We start from the raw sequence: 23,670 nt of genomic DNA, 5'->3' as shown, positions 1-23,670 counted from the left end.
TTTTCTTTGCTTCTGTATTTTCTCACTTCTGTGATTAAATTTGTTCTTTGGCTAAAGTTTTTCTACAGACAAAAGGCAGTCCGAGGACCTGAGGGATCTGTCCTGGCAAGACCCTGTAGGGTCCTGCTCAGTTTCATAATTAATGCTCAGTAACTGTTAACTGCCATCCTCATTGTCAGTGTCGTCATCATCGATATCAGAAAGGGTTGTAAACTGGAAGGAAACTTATATTATAACCTCAGTTTGGCCACCAACTTGCAATATGGTCTTGGGAATTCATTAAACCTGTTTGGGCTTTGGGCTTCTCATTTATAAAATGAGATTGTTGGGCTAGATGATTTCTGAATTTCTATTTAGTTCCAAGATATTAGGATTTATCCTGGGAAGGAAGATTGTGTGGCTATTTTTATGTCTGTGGGGAGTTTTTATAAGAATCAGCTGAAATAATGCATATGAAATACTTTAGAGATCCTAGTACATACATACGTATTTGTCAGTACCAGTAAATATTAAATACGTTTATTATAGCTTCCATTATAGTTATGTATGATAATATGTTCATTAGGGGTCTTAGAGTATATGGAAGCAGAAAACAGGTTTTGAGTGATTGCCATCAGGGGCTCCTGTAAATTCAATGACTATTGGAGTAGGGTCAATAATTTTTTTCCTCAAAGAAACTTTCTATGTAATTCTTTAGGACAGGACTGTCTCAGGGTCTGCTTTATGCTATTTACTTTTGGATAATATTACTTTAGGAAGAAAGCAAGCTAGTGAAGACCTAAAGCACTTTAGTGTCCTGTAGAAATGTCATTGTGGTTGTGGGTAAAAATCAGAGTTGCCATGATGAAACGTGTTAGTTAAGCAATCATGAATTTCAGAAGAGTCTAAAGAGTATGAATACATTTCTTTTGGAAACTTAATTATCAGACCATGAGTACTGTTATCATACTGATATAAGAAATAGATTTAAAGAAGATAAGTTGGCTCTCATGAGAATTATTTAAATCTTAGAAATGTTAAATCATTGTAGAAAATGATAACATTTCATACTATGAGATTCTTGTGAAAAGTTTTAAATTGGCTTTCTTTCCAATTAAAGTATATATTTTATATTTTATCCAAAAGATACTTTTCAAATTGCATCTTAATTACCTTAACTGGTACCTCTTCAAGTCTCAAAAAGAGAGCCATCTTAAGAACATAATGTTTGAAGAGAAAGTGGAGAAAGTTTGAGCCTAGTAAAATTTAAAAACTCATCTCCCTAGATTATATCAACGTAACAGATGCTGCTTTTGTTAGAGGGTGTATAATGCCTGAAGATGCAAATTTCCACTGGGTAGATGACTGAAGGACATTTTGTGTGTTTCAGTATCATTAATTTCATATCCCTTAGCTTCTATCCCCAGCCTCATCTTTCTGAATTATAATTTTAAACCAAGCTTTCCTTTTCTGTCCTTCTCCATCTGAGAAACATTAAGGTGAAAAGATTGATGACAGACTTCGAGTTTGTATGCAGAAAAATAAACTTGCTTCCTATAATTTGCCATGCTCTGCACATGTGAAAATCTAAGGATAATTAGTTGTTATTGCTTTAATGTGATGGAGACAATAACTTGTTCTATGAGACAAACTCCATGGCTAATGAATTTTGTCTTTTGGTTGATTGACTGGTTAATGGAATCAGAAAAATATTTTATGTCTCTTCTTTACAAAAACGCTTTCATTCTCCACTGGAAATGTATAGGGATTTGGGGAGCCAGTCTTTGTTAGAGCACATCATTCTTTATTCATTGTATCATTTGTTTTCTCCTTTTCAGTTTTGTTCTGTATTCTTCTTTCTAATTCTTGTTTTGATTCAGTATTTGCCATGAAACTTACAAATTTGCAAAAGCGAATCATTAAGTTGGCAATTGTATATGTATATGTACACATACATATAGTAGATCAGCAGTTCATTCATTCTCTGCTGTCCTTGTTTTCTCTGCAAGACCTGGAACACTGTAGATATTCTAAACAAGAAATCACATTTAAAACTCAAGTGCAGTGGGATTTTGTAGGAGGGAAATAGAAGCTATCATCTGGTATTTTCTCAGGCACACAGCTCTCAATCAACCTATGCTAAAGGTTCGGCAGAAACATATGGATTGTATGATTTTGTCTCTCTCCCACGTCCCAGGCCCTTACCAGCTCTTTTTAAAAGCAGGATTGAGCTTGGATTCTCAGATCTGAAATGGTGTGGGAAGAGCACAGACTGCAGATATCTTCCTTCCATCAGAAATAGGCAGTACAAAGCCCTGCTTAGTTTGCTGTTGTCTTCCCACGCCTGCAAGTTTTGTCACGCTATGTGATTATGATGTGCCTTTCTTAGCGATGGAAACCCCAAATGGAAGCTTCTCTGCCATTAAAGAGCCCATGTCATTTCTCTTTGACTATGGACGATGGACCCTTGTACCCTCTGGAAGGGCTTTTCCCAGACATGGATCAGTGAGTAGTGCCCACTTAGCAGTCATTTTGGTTTATGGGCTGAAGTTCCTTGAATTCCAGGAGATAAGGCAGTCATTGTCTCTCTGAGTCCATTGCCAGACTCCCAGTCATTTGATAGTAGATGCTGCCAACCTGAGCAGTGAAGGAAGGCAGCCTGCTCTTCCTCACCATGCCTAAGATGCCATCCTTGTCATACAAATGGAGATGGATCATGCCGCTCTAACCTTGTTATACATCACTGTCAAACCCTGCTACTGCCTTCCAGAGATTGGCCAACAAAGTACTTTTTCTGGTAGCAAACGTTACCTTGGGTTGTTTGTGAGGCATATGAGTGCTGAGGGAGTACAAAGGACCTGCTACGTATGAATATGAAGAATCAAAATCCCCAGTTTTAGCTGTTTCGGGTTTCATTTCTTATTTTTTCTCAACTTGGAGACCTTATACACTTTGGAAGTATCAGGGACTAGAAAGATTAAGAAATACCGTTTCAAGGAAGAAAATGTTTAAAAATATATTGCTATTTTCCTGTTACTTAACCCTGGTCCCAGATTTGGTGAAACTGGTTTTCCTAACATTAAAGAAATATATCATAGCCATTTCTTAATCTCAAAGCCTTTTTACTATTTTTTATTAGAAACTTAAAAAAAAACAATTATTTAAAATTTTTCATTAATCCTCATAATTTACTTGAAAATACCCAGACGTATTTTCACGGAGAAATGAGCTTCCTGAAACAGCAGACTGTCTCCATCATTGCAAACCAGAGACTTTGCCTCACCGTTAGCCCCTGAGCAATGTATGGCCATCTCTCTCTGCTGTATCAACTAGAAACAAACATCACCTCAGCCAAAAATGATGTCTTTAGCACTGCGACCTGATTCCATCAAGCCATTTGCACCTCCCTTTTACTCACATAGACCCAAATCCTAGTGTTTGTAGTAGGCTAGAATCTCCCAAGAATATCTGATGCATTCACTGTTCTTGCTTGCCTGCAAGTGTTTACAGTGGGGCATTTTATACATTTTATATTTTCTTTGGCCTTTACTCCATGTTTTTAGGGCTGAGGCAAGTAAACTATTTTAATTGGGCCATTTTATGGGGTGTAAACCAGGAAATCTTATTAATTGCCATGTCCATTTAAAAATAATTTCAATTGTTGAACATTGACAGACTTCTATGCAGGCCTACAAAAATTCCTGTAACATTCTAACCCCCACCTACTGCCTTTAGGTGGAACAGCACCTTATACATATCAAAAAAAAAAAAAAAAGATTAAAATTTTAATTTTTAAAGATATTTTAAATGAAAAAATTTATTCCTTTCCATTATTACCTGCTCTAGCATTTCAGCATTTAAGAGGTTTGAATTCTGTTGTTTTAATTAAACCATCGATCTAGTCTACTTTTAGCATTACAAATCATAAATATTTATCCTTCTCCTCCCCTGTTTTACGTGTGTGCGTACAAGAGACAGAGAGAGAGAGACTGAGAGTGTAAACAGAGGGAGAGCCAAAATCCCCTTAGCATTCCCAATTTCATATTTCTAGGATTGTAGTTTAGAAAATGTAAGGAAAATATTATTGCCAACACTTCCATTTAGAAAAGCTGAAGTTTTCAGACACTAGTGAGTCAATGTACAGAATTTTACAAGTCTTACCTATAGTGTTCTATAATGGTGGTTGATCTATATTTTACTTCTATTTTCTACTCCTTTCCTGGGAGGAAAAGATGGTATGGTAGGGTCACTGGTGGGATAATATACATTGGATGGGTAGATTGAAGCCTGTGTCTTTGTTGAATCACTAAGTAGCTGTGAATTTGGACAACACACTTAATCACTTTCAAAATCTTTTTTACTCATATCCAGTTGGACTAAATGGCTAAGACTTAACTATTTAAGTGAGATGAAGTGGATTGGGAAGGGTGTTCTGACAAAGGCAGGTATTTGTATGAATTCTGGGAGGAAATAAAGAACATGACATATTTATTATGAATGGAAAATAGGGTGAAATGAAGTGGAGAAACCAGAAGGAAAAGGTGGAGATATAATCGTTGTTAGCGGAGCCAAAGCAGATTTTAGAGCGAGTACTTTTAGTGGAAGTAGGGTGGTAGACCAGGTTGCAGAAGGTTGAGGAATGAATGGAAGATAAAGGAGCTGAATCAGTGCTTGTAAACAGCTCTTTTCAGAAATTGACATTGAAGGAGAGAAAAGAAAGGGTTGTTTATTTCATTGCCTCTGAGAATCTCAGTGGTTATTTTTCTTTGTTGCCATTGTTATGACTATGATTGGGACTGTTTAATTGTAAATAATACCAAATATTTTATATGAGGTAACCAAGAATAAAAGAAAAACAATTCTTACTTTCTTTCCTTTGTAGGTATCAGTAAAATTTGTCTAATCTTTCTCTTTCTTTCTTTCTCTGCGCTGTCTTCCTGAATGACACGCCTTTCCAAAGAAATTCAGGTCTCCTCAGTTTTTCACCAAATCCCAGCAGTCCGATGGCTTAAGGCCTGCCCTTCCCCTCTGACTCACAAGAATCTCTTTGTCAACTGTCTGCCTGTCAACGGATAGAAACAAGGTGTAGCATCAGCTCCTGCCCAGGCAATTAACCAGGGAGAAGAATGAGGTTCTCTACTCTTCTGTAGAAAAGCATTTTTGAGGGCTTTTAAACACTTTAAAGACAGCATTTTAAAGACAGGAGTGCTTTAATACTTGAGATGCTCATTTATCTTCTATACTTCCAAGGAGTTAAGATATTCCTTTAAAAACACCAGTTTATCATAGAAAGAAGTTGCTTATGTACCTTAAGAAACAATTATTTTCATTTCCTTTTTCTTCAACTAACCTAAATTCTCTTAAAACACTAACCTCTCCCTCTCTTACTAGTGCCTAATGCTTTCTCTAGAGTTCCTGTTGTGTCTGAAGTCAATTCCTTGGCCTAATAACTACCAGCTTAAGGTCTCAGGATTCACCGAACAGGGGTTCTCTTCTTCTCCTTCTTTTGTTTTAATTTGTTTGTTTGTTTGTTTGTTTGTTTTAGGGGGGAAAAAAAGAAAAGGAAAAACACAACTCAAACTGAACTCATCGTGGCAAGGTTTATATTCCGTAGTAAGATGAATCCTAAATTTAGATCTTGACCTCTGAAGATAAATTCGTTAGTCTGTATAACCATAATGGCAGACCAGTGTTTATGTTCATATTGATCTAATGCAAACATTTAACATGGATATTGGATCATTGTTTTAACACTCTACATTAAAATTCCATTTTGAGGGGGAAAATTCCCAGCTACTGCTAGAACAATTACACGAAGCAAAGAAGCAAAGCTAGAAAATGCAGAAAATGTCAACTTTTTATTTTGCCAGATTAAAATTGTTCTCTCATAATGAAGACTTGCTTGAATTTAATATCTTTAAATTTTTGATTCATTGAAGAAGTGGCCAGAAAACTGCCTATTATTATTCTGTTGTATTCAGTTCTAGTAATTTTCACATTAATTATGCTGGGACACATGTGGCTGTAACCTAGATATATAAATGGACCCAGTATCTAGTTGGGTTGCACTTAATCCAGATTGAATCTTGTATTCCAACAGCAATTCTCCAGCACCAGTTGGGTGTCCTGCAGTTTGGTCTAATTCTGGCACTGAACTACCTGGAGTTAGTGCAGACTCCACAAATTAAGGGGCCAGTCCCACAAGACTGACCCTCTTCAGACATCAGCCACGAGTCTCAGATATCCTTAAGCTACTCACACTTCTTCCTTGCTGACTACAGATTTGGGGCTTTCCATGCCCTCTTTAGGCTCAGTAATTCACTAGAAAAACACAGAACTCATTGAAAATGCTGTACTTAGACTACAGTGTTATTATAAAGGCTATAACTCAGGAACAGCCAAATGGAAGAGATGCATAGGACAGGATCCTGAGATGGAGGGGGGCAGAACAGAGTTTCCATGTCCTCTCCTTATGGAATCCAGGCCTGTCAACCTCCCAGCACATCAGCATGCTCACCAATCAGGAAGATCCATTGAGCTTGTGTCCAGAGTGTTTATATGAGATTTCATTACACAGGCATGATTGAATAAATAATTGGCCACATGATTGAAACCAGTCTCCATCCCCCTCCCCACTCGGGAGATTGGGGGTGGATCTAAAAGTTTCAACCCTCTAGTCACAGGCTTCGTCTTTCTGGCTTGTTCAGCTCCTCCCTTAAAACTATCTAAGAGCCCACAGGAGTCATCTTCTTAGCCTAAACTTAGGTATGGTCAAAAGGACCTCATTGTGAATTGCTCAGGAACTTTCTTATTGCTCAGGAACTTTCAAGGGTATTTGAAACTCCATGCCAAGAGCTGGGAGCAAAGACCAGATATATTCTTTATTATATAATAAACCTCAAGACATATTTGATTCAGTCCCATAGCTTTAAGCAAGTGAAAAATATTACCTTCATTTTACAGAGGAAACATCTGGCACTAAAACTTATATGATTGGCCCAAGGTCAAATAAGTAAATTCTAGAAAAGATTGGAATCCCAGTTACCTTAGCTAATGATGTATCTGTTTTCTGTGGCTATCAATCAACTTAGACTATGAGACTCAATTTTCCTAGCAAATTGTGAGACTCCCCTGAAATGAATACCAAAGAAACATTTATCTACTTTTAGTTTAGAAAAAAATTATAATTAACTGTTTAAAAAAATCTAGCTCTTTTAACTTGGGAAACATCCCATGTGGAGCCTACCTTAATCATTTGTCTAACTTCCAGCATTTTTCATAGCTTAGTATAACATACTTACACCCTCTTCAAGAGCCCTGATAGTGTGTCTTGATACTTTTCCTTTTATAATGAGTCAGCATTTATTTTATTAAAAAAATTTTTGTATTGAAGTATAGTCAATTACAATGTGTCAGTTTCTGGTGTACAGCTTAATGTCCCAGTCATCCATATATGTACATATATTTGTTTTCAGATCTTTTTCATTAAAGGTTATTACAAGATATTGAATATAGTTCCCTGCACTAGACAGTAGAAATTTGGTTTTTATCTGTTTTTATATATATAGTGGTTAACCTTTGCAAATCTCAAACTCCAAAATATCCCTTTCCACCTCCTTTCCCCCAATAACCATAAAATTGTTTATTATGTCTGTGAGTTTGTGTCTGTTTTGCAAATGAGTTCATTAGTGTCCTCTTTTTTCTTTTTTCTTTCTTATATTCCACATACAAGTGATATCATATGGTATTTTTCTTTCTCTTTCTGGCTTACTTCACTTAGAATGACGATCTCCAGTCCATCCAGTGTGACTGCAAATGGCATTATTTATTCTTTTTTATGGCTGAGTAGTATTCCACTGTGTAAATATACCACAACTTCTTTATCCAGTCATCTGTCGATGGACATTTAGGTTGCTTCCAGTCTTGGCTATTATGTAAATAGTGCTGCTGTGAAAATTGGGGTGAATGTATATTTTTGAATTAGACTTCCCTCCAGCTATATGCCCAGGAGTGGGATTGTTGGATCATACATAGTAAGACTGTTTTTAGTTTTTTGAGGAATCTCCATACTGTTTTCCGTAATGGCTGCACCAAACTCCATTCCCACCAGCAGTGTAGGCAGGTTCCCTTTTCTCACACCCTCTCCAGCATTTATTTTATATTGTACACTTATAAAACATTTCGCAGTTATACATCAGGATTGTTACTGTCATCATTCTCTGGGGAAACTCAGCCAGACAGCTTTGTCCAAAACCATATGCTACTCAGCTATCATTTTTTTTTTAAAAAAATTATACCCTAATGCTTTCCAAAAGTGATTTGAGACTATCTTCAACAGAGTAAGTTGAAAAAAAATTAGTAAATTAAACATAAGAAGAGACAGAAGATGAAGAGAAGAAAGGTAAGAATACTAGCATAAGAATTAATAGAGAGGTAATATAAAAATTTACTGACAGTCATGGTGAGGAATATACAAAATATATAAGTCTCTCAGAGGGTGACAACATATTTTTAAAATGTGAGCTGAATAGAAGCCATTGTGTCATCTCAGGGACATTTGCTTCAATCCTAATTTCATAGCCAATATAAAAATAGAAGTCATATTGCTGTGAATTTGGAGAGTGCTCCTTCCTTGTCATTTCAAAGTCTGAAATCATTCCTTGCACCTTTCATTTTAGTTTTCATTCTTTACAGTCAGCATCATCTAAAGCTGTGCTGTCCAGTGGCTATGAGAGCTCTTGAAATGCAGCTCAGAAATGAGTTGTGCTGTGAGTGTAAAATACATACTGGATTTTGAAAGAAAAAAAAAAAACCTCATGAATAATTTTTAGAATATTAATTTCATGTTGAAATGAGAATATTTTAGATATATTGGGTCAAGCAGGACATATTATTATTAATTTTAAAATTAACTTTTCTTGGTTTTGGTTTTTTTTTTTTGATGTGTCTACTAAAAATCCTAAAATTACACATGTGGCTCACATTTCTGTTTGGACAGTGCTTTTCTAGAGAACTGATTTTCGCTGTTATGTTAAATGCCGTACAGAATTCTTCTCAATGTAAAATTCCAGAGGGCCATAGCTCCGACTGTATGTTCATACAACAGGATAATCAGTGCTGAACAAACACATGGATGAGATTAAGTCCTTAAAAGCATTGTAAAAATATCAAGGATATAAAGTTACTAGTTCAGAGCACCAGTCTTTTTCTTCTCTCAGGAAACCCATCCCTTTCATGGCAGATGGGCAGCTTTCTTAGAGATTATGAACAGAAGCACTGCTGATTGCTAATTGGGAGAGGCTTCTTTTCACCGTAGTTTTGATGGATCTGTTATGAAATTGGCCCCTGTTTTGCAAAATTATGAAACATTTGGGAACTTCAGAGGAAAAGTCTGACTTGACACAGGTCTATATATTTTTACAATTTTATTGTGGAAAAGATATTTAATATCTATATAAAGGACATGTGAAGTGAATTTTTACTTTTAGACATTCTAGGGTGGGGGATGCATGTTGAAATAACAGAAAGACAGATTTAGAGGGACTAGGTTCTAAGTGGTTCACTGATTTAGCTTTTTTTTTGGCCTTAATTTTTTCATCTGTAAAAGTCCTCAGTAAATTACTCCTTTCAGGTTTAGAATTTGAGGTTGTAGACTCAAGTCCTAGGACGTCTTGTGTTATTTTCTGGTGATTATTTTTCTGTGGAACATTAAGGGAAAGTCCAGTGCCATGTGGCATGACACTGTTCTGCCACTTACTATGGCCTTGACTTTCTTAACCCTTCATCCTCTGCAATGCAAAAGACACTCTGTTTACTCTAGTGACTACAGCCAAAGTATTCTTATCCATCATCTAGAATGTTATTTTCTTAAACAAAGAACAGCATTTTATTTGTCTAAAGGCACCCAGTGGCCTCCTGGACTCCATGACATGGTAGGAACTTATACTTTAAAATCTTGAATAGAATGGTTTTCTAGTTTTCGTTGCTAGATTCAACCAACTCATTTCATTAAGCTGTTTATGGGTTCTTCTTACATGTTAGCTATGTTAAGCAAGAAATAGAAGTTTCTCCTCTTTTCTAGGTTTATTCCACGTAAGATAATTTCTCTCTCCAGAGGAATGTGTGCTGTCATTGACATCAGTCACTGCCAGCACTTGAACTCTCATTTACTCTCCGGTACAGTGTAAGGGACAGCCACATAGAGATTCATTGGTCTGTTTACTCAGCAGCAGCATGAAAGTTCCTTCGTGCTCATGACCAATTCCAAACTTAAAAGGGATTCATTCCTTATTAATTAAAAAGCGATTGACAGATGACTGGATCAAGAAGTGTGTGTGTGTGTGTGTGTGTGTGTGTGTGTGTGTGTGTGTGTGTGTAATGGAATACTACTCAGCAATAAAAAAGAATAAAATAATGCCATTTGCAGCCACATGGATGGATCTGGACATCATATTTCTAAGTGAAGTAAGCCAGAAAGAGAAAGAAAAATACTATATGATATCACTCACATGTGGAATCTAAAAAAAAAGAAAGAGAAAAAAGAGGACACTAATGAACTCGTATTCAAAACAGAAACAGACTCTCAGACATAGTAAACAATCTTATGGTAACTGGGGAAAAGGGGTGGGAAGGGATAAATTCTGGATTTTGAGATTTGCAAACATTAACCACTATATGTAAAAATAGATACAAAATACATTTCTTCTGTAAAAAAAATAAAAATAAAAAAGCCACGTCTGCCTGTCTTAGTTTTCAGTTGTCTTTCAGAGCAAAAGGAACTGGGAGAATTCAACTTGGAGAATTAAACTTTGAAATTAATTTATGAGTGTCTTTGGTCTAGTGGTCTGGCATTTTCTATTAGACTTTATTATTATCAGTTTTAGTCAAATTTCTGTTACAGAAACTCTGGGAATAAGTTAGTTAAACTGTTCCTCTGTCCTTCTTGGATTCGGAGATCTAGTGATCTCCTTTACTTGTTTAAAATATGTAACAGTAAAGAATAATTTACACTGCAGAGTTGTGCCCTGGATAATTAAAGGTAACTTTTTTTTTTTTAATCACATGTCCATACAAGCACACTTATACAAGGATAGTCAGTTGAATCTCCAAGGAGCCTTTCCCTCCCACCACTCCCCTGTCCCTTCTCTGTCTCCTTGATAGCTCTCTCCTTGGTACTAGGCCCTTATGTTCCGGCCGACCTTTCTCTGACCAGCAGGGCCTTGAGTGGAGTCCCTGTGGAGTCCGTCAGCTCTTCCCTGTAATTAGCTTGGTGGAGTCACTGTGAAGTGATGCAAGAAGGCTTCAGCTTCCCCAGAGCCACACTTCATAGTCTGGCACACTCCTTATCTGTTGCTCCAGGGACCAAGATACCAGGAAACCATTATGTTAATACAGCAACAGCAGCTCTTATTTTTTCAATCTCACAAAAACCACATGTGACCTGACATGATCTTAAGATACAAACAAGTACCCAACATACTCTGGGCTCCGGAGTACTGAGTTTTCTTTCTCACCTGACATTTTGGCCAGAACCAAACCCCTCATCCATTCATGAAGGCTGGTGATGCTATCTCGTCCATTGTCTGACCTGGAACTTCACTGACCTGGAACTTCCCTGGGAGCAACAGTATATGATTGGAACCTCTGGTTAAAATTTTGCCTACTGCCTTTTCAGCTTGCTCTTATTTGAACCAATTAACTTTTCCTCCAACAATGGCTATTTTATTACCAGATACTGTGCTAGTTTTGCTTTACTGAAATAACTTTTACCTTGCTCATCAATCTTCCTTTGAAAATGATTCTTGTTCTATGGACAGTTTGCAAAGATTTAGAAGAATTAGTATTATATTCTGAATCTTCCTGCAACTTGGTTTTGATAAATTCTCAAAGGTCCCGTCTAGATATACAGATTGCAGACCAAGGCAGTTTTATTGTTTTTTGTTTTTTGGTTTTTTTGAGTTATGTTGTATTTGGTGACCTTACTGAGGACTGTAGCTCAGGAGATAGCCTCTCAGACAGCCCTGAGGAACTGTTCCAAAGAGGTAAGGGAGGAGCCAGGATATGTAGGAATTTTTGCTGAAAAAAGACATGAAGTTGAACATCAAAAGATTAGTGCTGATCACAAAAAAAAAACCAGACATCTCAAATTCACGCTTTTAGTGCTTTTCTATATATGGGAAGACTGCCAGAATCTACGCTCATAGAAGTTATTCCTTTATATGCATTTTAACTGTCTAAGACCAGAATTCTGTTTTTCTTCATCCTGAAATCCCCGGGTGCACTGTCTAGGGCAGCTGCAATGGCTGGTGGCTTGATGGTGGGCAACATTCATTGTTTACCAGAATGCCAGGCAGCATTCTTATTTACCGTAATGATAGGCAATTTTTTTTTTTTTTTGGTCCACATCAGTGTTAAAGCTTCAAAGTCCTACATTCCTGGAACACTACATGCAAGTAGGGGCCAAAAAAAAAAAAAAAAAGACCACTGAATAAGTCAGAGTCTTCCAGGTCCTCACTAACCAGCTTCACATATAACCTCTTAATGTTTAACCTTTCTGAGTTTAACTCACTTCCCTCTGCTCTCTCTCAGGGCCTTTACTGTGAAAAACTAGAGTACTTTTCTTCTGGTTGTAAGGTAGTCATTTTGACGTCTCAAAGTCCCTTCTGACCATTTTATTCTAATTAGGATTCGACGTTCTTTATAAAATGCCTATTTTGCTTTCCTCGGCCAAATGTGAATGTACCAGATAATTTTAAAGTTTACTTAAACATTTTTCCTCCCCACTCTGAGTGACAGTTAATTTTAAGATCAGCCTTCAAGATGTCTAGAGAGCATTTTGAAATTAGTGGAAGCTCTCCTTTTTTCTAATTTGGTCATTTCGTTTCATTATAATGTGAAGAGTGTTAGGTATGTGAACCTATAGGTTATTTTTGAGAAATTAATATTGCTTTAAAAACAATTGCCACACTTCATAAGTTTAAGTGTGTATGAGAATGTGAGGGAATGTTCGATATTTAAATAAAGAAAGGTGTTTTTGGTGATTTTCTTTCCCTGCTTGGACCTTAACTTAATATGCTTTTTTTCGTATAACTTTTATACCTCCTTTTTATTATTTTGTCAATGAAAATCTTTCATTAAAAGATTTTTCACATTTGCAAATTCGATCTTGGAGTCAGGCCCTGATACCAGCTTCAACCCTGGAGAGTCCGTACTGTGACTGGACAAGGGCAGGGAGGAGCTGCTAAGGAGGGCAGAGCTCTCCAAAGGATGACTCCGTGCTGGTTATGGGCACTACTAACCTGGCCAAGTTTTCCAAGAGGAAGCTTTCTTGTCAGAAAGCTCATTGGAACCTTGACTCTGTCCCCAGGTATCACAGGATGGTCAAAGATAGGGTTTGGTTCTGTGTTAAATGGAACAAGCCCCCTGATATTCTTGTGAGGCTGGGGCCACCCTGCAGAGCTCCAGCCTTGGGAAACTTTGACACTGGCTGAATTCACTTAGAGACTAAAAGCCTGCTACAGATCTTGGAATCCTGAGAAAAGTCCAGAAAGAGACTTTTCCATTGTGCCCCATGTGTCTGTTGGTTCCACTTGGTCATTAGTGCATACATGTACTCCTTTTTTATGATATCAAAAGAAGGAAAGTTTTTATTCCTGATTCTAAAGAAAAGCTTCTTTTTTGTTTGTTTTTGGGGGGTTTCTTGTGGAGGGAATAATTAGGTTTATTTATGTATTTATTTTTAATGGCGGTGCTAGGGATTGAACCCATGACTTCATGCATGCTAAGCATGCGCTCTACCACTAAGCTACACCATCCCCACTAAAGAAAAGCTTCTTGAATGTGCATATAATCAATCTGTATTTGTATCAGCATATTAAAGCAGACTGGGGGCTTTTTATCCCCCTCCCATGTGCAGTTTTTCTCCTATCAAGAAGCCTCTGAGAATTTGGGTGTGCAAATCAATCCCATGTCAATGAACAAGTTGTATCTCCTGTCACTAGAGAAAACACCACTAAATAATTTGGGGGTGTCTATGTGTGTGTATTTCCTTTATTTCCTTTCCTCTGATTGTACAAGTGATCTGGACTCATTTTAAATGTTTATAAAATCTAAGGAAAAATAAAATCCCTTGTAATCTTCCCCTCTTTAACAGCCTCAGTTAACATTATACGAAATAATTGTCGTGTTTTCTATGCATATTAATTTTATATAGTTGAAGTCAGACTAAATAAAATTTTAATTTTATTTGTTAAAATGTTCACATGTTCTTATGCTATTAGCATTTTTCATGTATATTTAAAATTGACTCTAGGAAAACAATCACGTATTTAAGGATATATTGGGTCACAAAACTATAGGAGAGCTATTTAATGCATTTATTGATTTTCTGGAATAACACCAGTGACAATTACTGTGCTATGGCTAGTACTCTAGTAAGTTAGTCATATCAGCGTCTGTTAAGTGAAGCACTTGAATATTTGCATTTAAATCAATTTGCGATACCAACTCACTAACTCATCACTGAATAGTAGTCTAATTTCTTCTAACGTTTTGTGCTGAGTATAGAAGTGTTTCTTATCATTTGTTTGGTCACCAACCCTCTGAGAATTCAATAAAAGCTATGAACCTTCTTCCCAGAGAAATGCATATTCCCACAAAAAACCGGTTGTAATGATGATCAGTAATAATATGCCAGGCACTGGGTCAACTGCTCTACATGTGTTATTACACTTAATCCTCATTGCAGCACTGCAAGGAATGTACTGTTATCCTCATTTTTGAGATGAAGACATTGAAGCTTTAAGGAGATTAAGTAATTTGCACATGCCCATAGAGCTAGTAACTGGAGCTCAGAGTTTGATTTTTGTGACCCCAAAGCCCATTCCCTCAATCATGGTGCACCTAATTTCAGGGAGCTCATAAATTCCTAAAACCTTATTGATACTCATGTTAAGGACACCTTACTATTGCAACCCAAAGATTTTCACTGGCGGTGAAGAGTATGTGTAAATAATGAATCTTGTTATTTCTGTAACTTAATGTAAGTATTTGGTGGCCATCTACTATTTTGAATACTTGTTAGGTTCTGTGATATGGTTCTTATGTCTAAGGAGTTTACTGTCTATGTGGGAAGACAGGAATTAAAAACATAAAACAATAAAAATATGTAAGTATGAAGTTGAATATATAGTAATTAGATAGTTCCGTAAGCTATACATGAAAATTAATCTCTCTACTTAGTCACAACTAATGCAGTTGTCACCCTTTGATTCCCTGATTTATAAAAGAAAGTCAAATCGAAAAGGCCTCCATGTCCTCTGGGAATCTGGACAATTCAATGTGTCATAAAATGAGGTCTATAAAGTAAGCCTGACTAAACTTGTATCCCATCCAGATTCCTGAGTGCTTTCGACGGCATCATAGGTCAGCCCCAGGGAGCATGCGCAATAAGGAGATTCAGGGACGTATAGCCAGCTCTCCAGCATTCAAACCGTGTATCACAGGGCAGTTCTGTTGAGCTGGACACGTGTAAGGCAGCAGAACACCTTGATAGTTGTTGCATCTTAACTCAAGTAGGATCCCTACGGGCAGCGGGGACCTCATTACTTCAAATGATCAGCATAGCCTTGAGTCATACAGGAGCAATAGTGATAATCTACCGACCTTGGATGAAACTGTCAGGCATGGGAAGCTTATTTAAGCTGGCCGCCTGACAGTCAAGGCTGTCAAAAAAGAATGGCTCTGGCTATGATTCAAAGAACTGCTTTCTACAGGAGCATAGTATGGGAAAGTTGTACCTCTGATCGGACAGCTGCTGTATACAACCCTGTGTATACAAGGTTATCACAGATAATAGCTATTGTAAGATATGAAGGATGAATTATGTCAGGCTTTCATTATGTCAGCATAGCCCTCATCAAATATTTGCTCAGTGTTAGAATTTTAGTCTTTTAAAACTTTCACCGTTTGGCCACACATATGATTGCATTAATTTATAAATGGCATGTAAATTTTCTTTCCGAAGCAAATAGAAACCTAGTGCTACTACTCATTTTTCCTTCCATTTATGCCATTTTTATTTGAAATCTCTAAAATAAGAATATTTTGTGTTACAGTTTTACAACACATTTGTGTGTATTTTAATGAGTTTAAAAATTGTTTTAAATTTCATTTCACGTAATGTTTTTGTATTGACTTAACTTGTGAGCATTATTTTTAAAGTAAGAGCAAAGATTTTATGAAAAGCTATGAGACATTTCCTAGGTGGAAAATATTTTTAAAGGACAGAAATTCTCATCATTGTTCACAAACCTCATTTGAATCTATCCGGCTACCAGTTGTTGGAAGTAATTTTCCAGACATATATGCAAATATCTTGATGGATTTTATTTCATTTCAAAAGAAAACCACAATACCAACTTTCTATAATTTCTTAAATTCATTCCTGAAGGAGAATATAACTGAAAGGAAAACATTCCTTTTCATATTTGCTTTGAGAAGGTATTCGAGTTGCTTTCGAGGTAAATAGTAGATTGGTGTTAAATGTCCATCACAGTCTGGCTTCACAGAGAGAACTCTAGGCATAGGAAGTGTCCAACTTTTGAACTTGCTGTGTGCACACGCACGCGTGTGTGTGTTGTGTGTATGTAGGGAGCTTAAACAAGACCTTTTGATTTCATAATAAGCTGGGCTTAGGGACAATAAAACTTGACATTCTTAACTGTTACTGGTATTCATCCCTATAGTCCTGTGTAGTTATTTTCTTGTTAATGATGTAGAAGCCAGAGTCATAAACTGAGCAGGTACCCAAGGCGCTACTGTAAATTGCAAATAGCATTCATGTGGTCTCTTTGACCTAAGACTAAGTTGGGTAGAGGAGAAAGAAAAAAGAAATTTGGAGTGTAGAATAGAAGTCAAGAACAAAGAGTATACTCGACGGAGGGACTTGCACAAATGCTTCCTAAGTTTTCGCAGTGAGATTTATTTAGATAGGTCCTTTCATATCTGCAGACACTCCTTTACTTAAGAGCCAAGCACTGGATTGGGGCAGCCTCTGCTGCTGGGGGATGTGTGTGTGTGTGTGTGTATGTGTGTTGGGAATAATGCACTCATGAGATAATACAAATAATCAGTGAGGGAATAATTAATGATGTGACAGGGAATATTTTTTTGATAAATGCTCGGGGAATGAGGTGACAGGCGTGAAATTAGAAAATTCCTTCAGCGATCTCAAATATAAATAGCTTTCGGAACTGAAAAGAGTTTCACAGCTGAAGATTTTATTGTGTTGAGAGGAAAAAGTTTTTTCTCTCCCCCACTCCCTCCTCCTCTGCAAGTTGTTTGTCCATTCACAAAACAAATACTCTGAAGCCCAGCGCGGCTCATGGGAATAAATTTCAGGTCGAATTAGTACAGTTTCCTTGCTGTCAGGATGCTGGAATTAATGGTGTTTTGATGACACGAATTTTGAAGGGCAAACAAAGAAGCTGAAGGGAGAGAGACATGACTCCTTAGAAGCTTGGTCCTCCTCTCCCCCAGCCTCTCTTGTCTTCCCTGTCATCCGTCTGCCAATCTCCCTGTCCATGGTTAGTTAAAGGCGCTTTTTATCCTCTTTTCTTTCCCACAGAGTTTGCCAGATCCGGCCCGGTGCCTGGGTTCCAGGAGGACACGCTGCAGTTGGCCTTCATCGACTTGAGACAAGTAAGTCTTTGTGTTTTTGTTTTTTGTTTTTCTTTTAAGATGTGTGACTGAAGACCATCAGGTCTTAAGGAAAAGGGGAGGGGCGGGGGATTGGCGTTGGCGATTCACACTGGAGACCTAAGGGGTTTTCCCTGTGTTTGAGGCCACCTCTTTTATTTAGCTATCTGGGATCCTTAGCTATGGTGGAGTTAAAGGTTTTGTGGGTAGAAGGGAAGGCAGGAGGTGGGAGGAGGGACCCAGAGAGTAGAGGGACTCAAGTGACCCTCAAGCGATGTGACCCGTTGCGCTACAGTTGGCTTCTGCAGACTCAGCGGAAAGATAACTCAGCAAACCAATGCTAAGCAGGTGCGCTGACGCAGAGAATGCCTGCCTGGAGAATTCTGTTTGCAGATAACGGGAGCAGTAGCATTTAAGAAAAAGTGAAATATTTTCCATCCTGGATTGTTGGTTTGGTTTGTTGACTTTCTTCTGTTGCCTCAAAGTCTTCCCAGCCCCTCCGTTATAGAATGTGGTCAGCTGCGAGTGACTAAGTGGTCGTTTTAGGAGACTGGCAAAGGCCCTGGCCAGTCGTGCTGACCTGATAGCCATCCCTATTAAAGTGACGTGATGAAGGCTGGTACCTGAGTACCCTTGAGCTTTTGCAAGCCCGTGGGATAGGAAGAGTCGTGCCGGATGGCTGTTGCTTGCAGATTGAAAAGGGTGGGTTGGTAGGCCTTGGTGGGTTGGGTATAGAGGAGCGGTATGGGCGGGGGCCGGAAGAGGGAGAGAGTTAACTGGGCTCTGTCATCTCTTCACTCTGAAGATGGATGGGGTTGGATAGAAAGTGTGAATGAGGTAAGAATCAATGACTGATGCTTCTCTCCTATTAAAACAATCTTTTTTTTTTTTGACTGTTTTTAAAAGGGGGCTGGCTTTGTTTCTCCTGCCATAATGATGCAGTGCCTCTTGTTTTCAGAGCTGACATAGTTTGCATTCTGAAAACTTTTCGATGCCCAGGGTATTTCTTAAAGCTGTAGGACCCCTTGTATTGGTCGGCTTCCTTACCACTGTGACTCGATTCATGCTAGAACAGCTTTTAACCCATAATGGATGGCCCGAGCTACCCCTGAATCCTTGTGGATGGGTGGTGTAATCTGTCATCTGATGACAATTCTGGAAAGCCCTGTTAAGCAGAAAACAGAAAATTGTGCCTCTATAGACCGCCAAAGTTTGAGGATTCGGGCCGCGTCCCAGAAACGTGTGTCAACTTAATATTTAGGGGTTGAGGTGGGGGTTCTCTGACACATCACATCCAGGCTCTCTCAACATGGTCCCCAGTGGAGCCGAGTAGCCCCTTCTACACTGAAGACTTTCCACCTGTGCATTCAGCAACTCAGAGGAGACATTCAGGTTTTAACCCCTTGACTGATGAAAGGACTGAAAGATCTGAGATTTTTGCTTTAGGATTTTGTGGGATGGTATCTGTTGGACTCCCTCCCTCCCCGTTTCTTCTCAGAAACCGCCAAGCCAATTGACTTTTCTTGGAAAGCAGAAATTTCATTTCATTGGAGAAACACATCCAAGGACAAATTTTCTCCTTCTGACTATTCATGAAAAGGAAGTGTGGTCATTCTCTCAAGTCTGTGGTTTTGGGCCCTATGGGACGCGACTGGTGTTCACAGAAAATGTTAACTGAGGGAGTAAGTTTGAAAGCACAGCCAAAATAAGGAGAATCTGAGCCGGGGATGAACGCTCGAGCAGTCGTGAGCTCTCAGTGAGCACCATTGTCATTTATGCTTAAGTTCCTATTTTCTGTTACATTTTTATTCTCAGAGTTTCTTTTATGAAGTTGTAGTAATAGAAACCGAAACTCCAAAATTTCACTGAATCATGAAAGAGTATGCCTCTCCCTATTAAATCTATTACTTGTTTTCTATTTATGTCTGTCTCTTTTAAAGCAGCTTAAAATTTTCCTAACTTAGAGCATTTGAAAAACTTCCCTAGCTCATTATTAATAGGCTTCAGGTAGACTCAGTGAGAGAAAAAGTGTATCTTTGCATATCCCCTACTGAAAATATTCATCACTTTGCAGTTTATCTTAGAAACATTCTCATAACTTAACTGAAGTGAGCACTGTTTTAAAGGGAACATCTGAACTATAAGAGATGTTCAAACTATTAATGGAAAGTCTGGGAGTGAGTATGTTTTCACAGGAGATGTCTTGATCTCAAATGAGACATGATTAGGTGTCCTTGAATAAGTGTCCTTTTGCGTGTACTTTTTGGAATCCTAGAATAGAGTTATGGGATTTGGGGACAGGGTGCTGATCTTAAAAATCATGTATAACCTTTGGCTTGATCCTTGAATCCCCGTCCAGCACCCCGGACGATGCTTGAATATTCTTCTTGAAGAGAAGTTGCTGCCTCAAAGCAGTAAGGTCCACCTTAGGGCAATCTGATTATTACAAAGATATTTCTTAAGTTGGCTAAAATCTGCCTCACTTCAGTTTGCCCCTTTCACTCTTTATGTTTTGGTTAATACACCCCAGTTGGGGGGATGGGCTTTCTATCCTGATTTATCAAGCTTTGTATCCTCTAGGAATTGAATCTTTTTCGCATGTGGCATTGTCACCTATTCCTTATCAAGTCCTTGTGTGGTTGGTTGATTTTATGGACCAAAATTGAAGACTTTACCCTCCTTTGGTCTACATTTTCCTTTTAGGCATATTATTAACAACACACATTTTTATCATTCTTATTTATTTAGCTTACTTAAATCTTTTAAGGTCCTGATTCAGTTATCTACCTTACTACATGATTTAACCGTTATGCCCTTTTTAAGCCAAAAATAACAATATTAAACAAGAACGGCAGAAGTTAAAGGAAGAAGCTAAAGTTAAGGCTAGTTATAGGATACACACACACAACCCATGCATAATGAGGATTTATCCTCAGTTCAGTGCAGCAAGGATGTTCTGTTACTGTCATTGAGTGTATTTTTCTCATTGGTTTATGACTGTCTTCATTCTGATCATGCTTTCAGGTTCTTTTGCTTTAGAGTGTTTCAGACACTGTCAATTAAATGATAATTTTTAAAATACTCAAAACATGGACTATTTGATTCAATCATCCCTGTATAGACGATAATAGCATAGTGCCATTTAAAAGCCATAGAATTTTATTAGGAAGCAAATTAGATGTGGATAGCAGTGCTATTCATCCTTTCTCAGCTGTCCCGTCTATTCTGATTTTTCTACTTCTTAAGGAAAAAAGTGAAATGACATTTTGAATATACAAGCGTCCCTGGTATTTTACATTTGTATAGCACTTCAAAGTTACAGTATATTTACATACAGATCTCATTTGTCAGGTTTCTGGCTTTAGCAAAGCAGCTGTTAATACTAACGTGAATTAGTGCATATCAAAATCTCCCCCTTTGCCATTTGATAATTTCTATATTCCCAAGTTCAAAAAAGTAGGATTGCTGTGCAACCTCACATTCATGTATCAAATAGATGTGTGTCTTTCTATCAAAATCCAAATTTGGGTTAATACTAAATCTTGAGGACAACTTAAGGGCCCACTTGTTAACTATCAGGAAGTGGCTTGTATATTCCAAGTACTAACAGTTGCTGGCCTTTCATGATTCATAACTGAGAATCATAATACGAGGCCAATAGTAGGTTCTCAGTAGTCATTTGACTCTAAAGTACTATGATTTGTATTTTCTTCTGCTTTTAAACATGAAGTAAATAATGCCGATGAACACCAGAATTGGAACTTCAGTTGATTTTCATTTCAGTTTATCAAACGCTTAAGCGCCTACTAGGAACAAAGCACAACTTAGGTGTTGTGGCAATACACCAATGAATATAATACAGTGTCTGCCCTCCGGGAGCAAAGAGGTGAGCAGCAAATACTTGATTCTATGTACAACATCAAGAGTGAACCCTAATGTAAGCTGTGGGCTTTGGTTGATAATAATGTGTCCATGTTGGTTCATCGATTGTACCAAATACGCCACACTGGTGAGGGATGCTGAGGGTAGGGGAGTGTATATATATATGGGTGGGGAAGGCTATGTGGGAACTCTGTATTTTCTGTTCAATTCTGCTGTAACCCTAAAACTGCCCTTTAAAAATGAAGTCTATTAAAAAATATAAAATAAAAGCACATTAAAAAAATAAAGAAAATTTTAAAAAATACTTGATTTTAATATAAGGCACACTGTAAGTATTTCATTGGAAAGATGAAACCATTGTTATGTTTCAGTTATTTCAACAGCTTTTGCTGCAAAACAAATCACCCCAAAACATTTTGGCCTAAAAGTAGAATCATTTATTTAGCTCCAGTTTCTACAGATTGGGTAGGTTCAGTTGGGCTCATGCAGACTTTGAGATCAGCTGCCAGGTTGGCTGGGGACTGTCTGAGCTAGGGTGCCTTAGCCGAGCCGACTCTTCTCTGCTGCTTGAGATCTCTCATCTCTCAGCAGCCCACGCCAGGCGTCGTCACATGGCATCTTGGCAGGATTCCAGGAGAGCAGGAGGAAATAGGAAAATCCCTTGAGCCCTACACTTGAAACTACTGAACAATCACTTCTTCCACGTTCTGTTGGCCAGGGCAGGTCACAAAGCCAGCCCTAATTCAAGGAATGGGGAAGTAGACTCCAACTCACACTCGCGTTGGAATAGAAGACTTTTATATAAACGATGCAATGTCAACAATGCCAATCAGGAGCAAGACTGAATCTATAAGTGCAACAAAAGGTCATGAGGTCGAGAGGTCTTTGTAGGCCTGGGAAGTTAAAAATATTTCATGGAAAAGGTAGAGAGTTAAACTGAGAGAAAGTTAGGTATTGGTGAGGGAAGAAGGTATTTCAAACATGGAGAGTAGCTGGGTTTAAGTTGTGTTTAAACGTGTGTGCGTGTGTGTGTGTATGTGTGTGTGTGCACCTGTAAGTGTGTGTGCATGGGTGTTGATTTAACCGGATTTACACTGTCTTTCCTCCTTTAAGTATTAGGCTAATCTCTTTAAATCCCCATTTCTTAATTTCTCTTCTTTATTCCTTACTTCTACTTTTCAGCTTCTTCATGGACCTCTTTTTTATGTTCTGTATCTCCCCATCAAATGCTGCTTATTGCAGCCTACCCTGAAACATTTCACATTTCTCTTATTCTGTTCTTTGTGAGAGAATCTTAACTTCCCCCAGATCATTATTACATTATTTACCTAATTTATAGCTGTTCACCTTCCATGTCTGACCAACAGGAAAAGGTTTGAGTGTGTTCTTCAGTAACATCGTATTATTTTCTGTTCCTTGGCACCAAGTGTAATTTACTTCTGATATACGTGAGTTTTTATAAAGCTGAATGAATTCGGCCGTGACGTTGCGTCAGATCTCCTGAATGGAGCTTGTTGGCCGCGACTCTTATACCGCAAAGCCATCCCAAGATACCTACGGCTTTTCTTAGACTGGGTTGGTGACAGTCCCTCTTGGCCAGTTATTCCCTGGTTTCTAAGCCTCCAGTCTAACGTAAACACAGTGCATTTCCATTGCAGGCACTTAACCTGCCTTAAAAACAACCATAGGACCTAAGAGAAATAATTGTATATTTCTTTGGAAACGTTGAACAAATTCTGATGTTACACCTATTAGATAAAGTCAGTATTTTCAATTAGTCCACATCAGGTAGGAAAACCTGAGAATAACTCAAGAACCTGACTATGTAGAACTGCCTCCTCTGTTTCCCCCCCCTGGCATGATCCAATTCAATGAAACTTTGTCTTTTTAATAAAATTGACTTCCATTCTCTTTTACCCTGTCCTCAAGTCTCATGAGCGATATTCCCATTAAGAGGAACATTCTGCCTTTGCTTAGCTTCTGTTGGCTCTCATGGGAAAAAAAAATCTTGACTTTGCTCAATAATCACTTATATTTTAGCCTCAGTAGAACATCCATTTATATCAAAAACTGATTTTGTCTGATACAGCATGTATCAAAATGATATACAGT

The 23,670-nt window shown here is 37.9% G+C and overlaps 1 protein-coding gene across 4 annotated transcripts in view; it reads left to right on the top strand.

Annotated features, from left to right (window-relative positions):
- EXOC6B (exocyst complex component 6B) overlaps positions 1-23,670 on the top strand; it is a 532,267-nt gene that overhangs the window by 380,864 nt on the left and 127,733 nt on the right. For all 4 annotated transcript variants that reach the window (XM_032497821.1, XM_006176112.3, XM_014551873.2 and 1 more), the window contains one exon: positions 17,606-17,679. In XM_032497821.1, the coding sequence (XP_032353712.1) occupies positions 17,606-17,679 (74 nt within the window). The remainder of the gene's footprint in view (positions 1-17,605; positions 17,680-23,670) is intronic.

This window comes from Camelus ferus, chromosome 15, assembly GCF_009834535.1.
Source record: "Camelus ferus isolate YT-003-E chromosome 15, BCGSAC_Cfer_1.0, whole genome shotgun sequence".
In the NCBI taxonomy this organism is placed as follows: domain Eukaryota; kingdom Metazoa; phylum Chordata; class Mammalia; order Artiodactyla; family Camelidae; genus Camelus; species Camelus ferus.
This window is presented reverse-complemented; position numbering and strand designations above follow the sequence as displayed.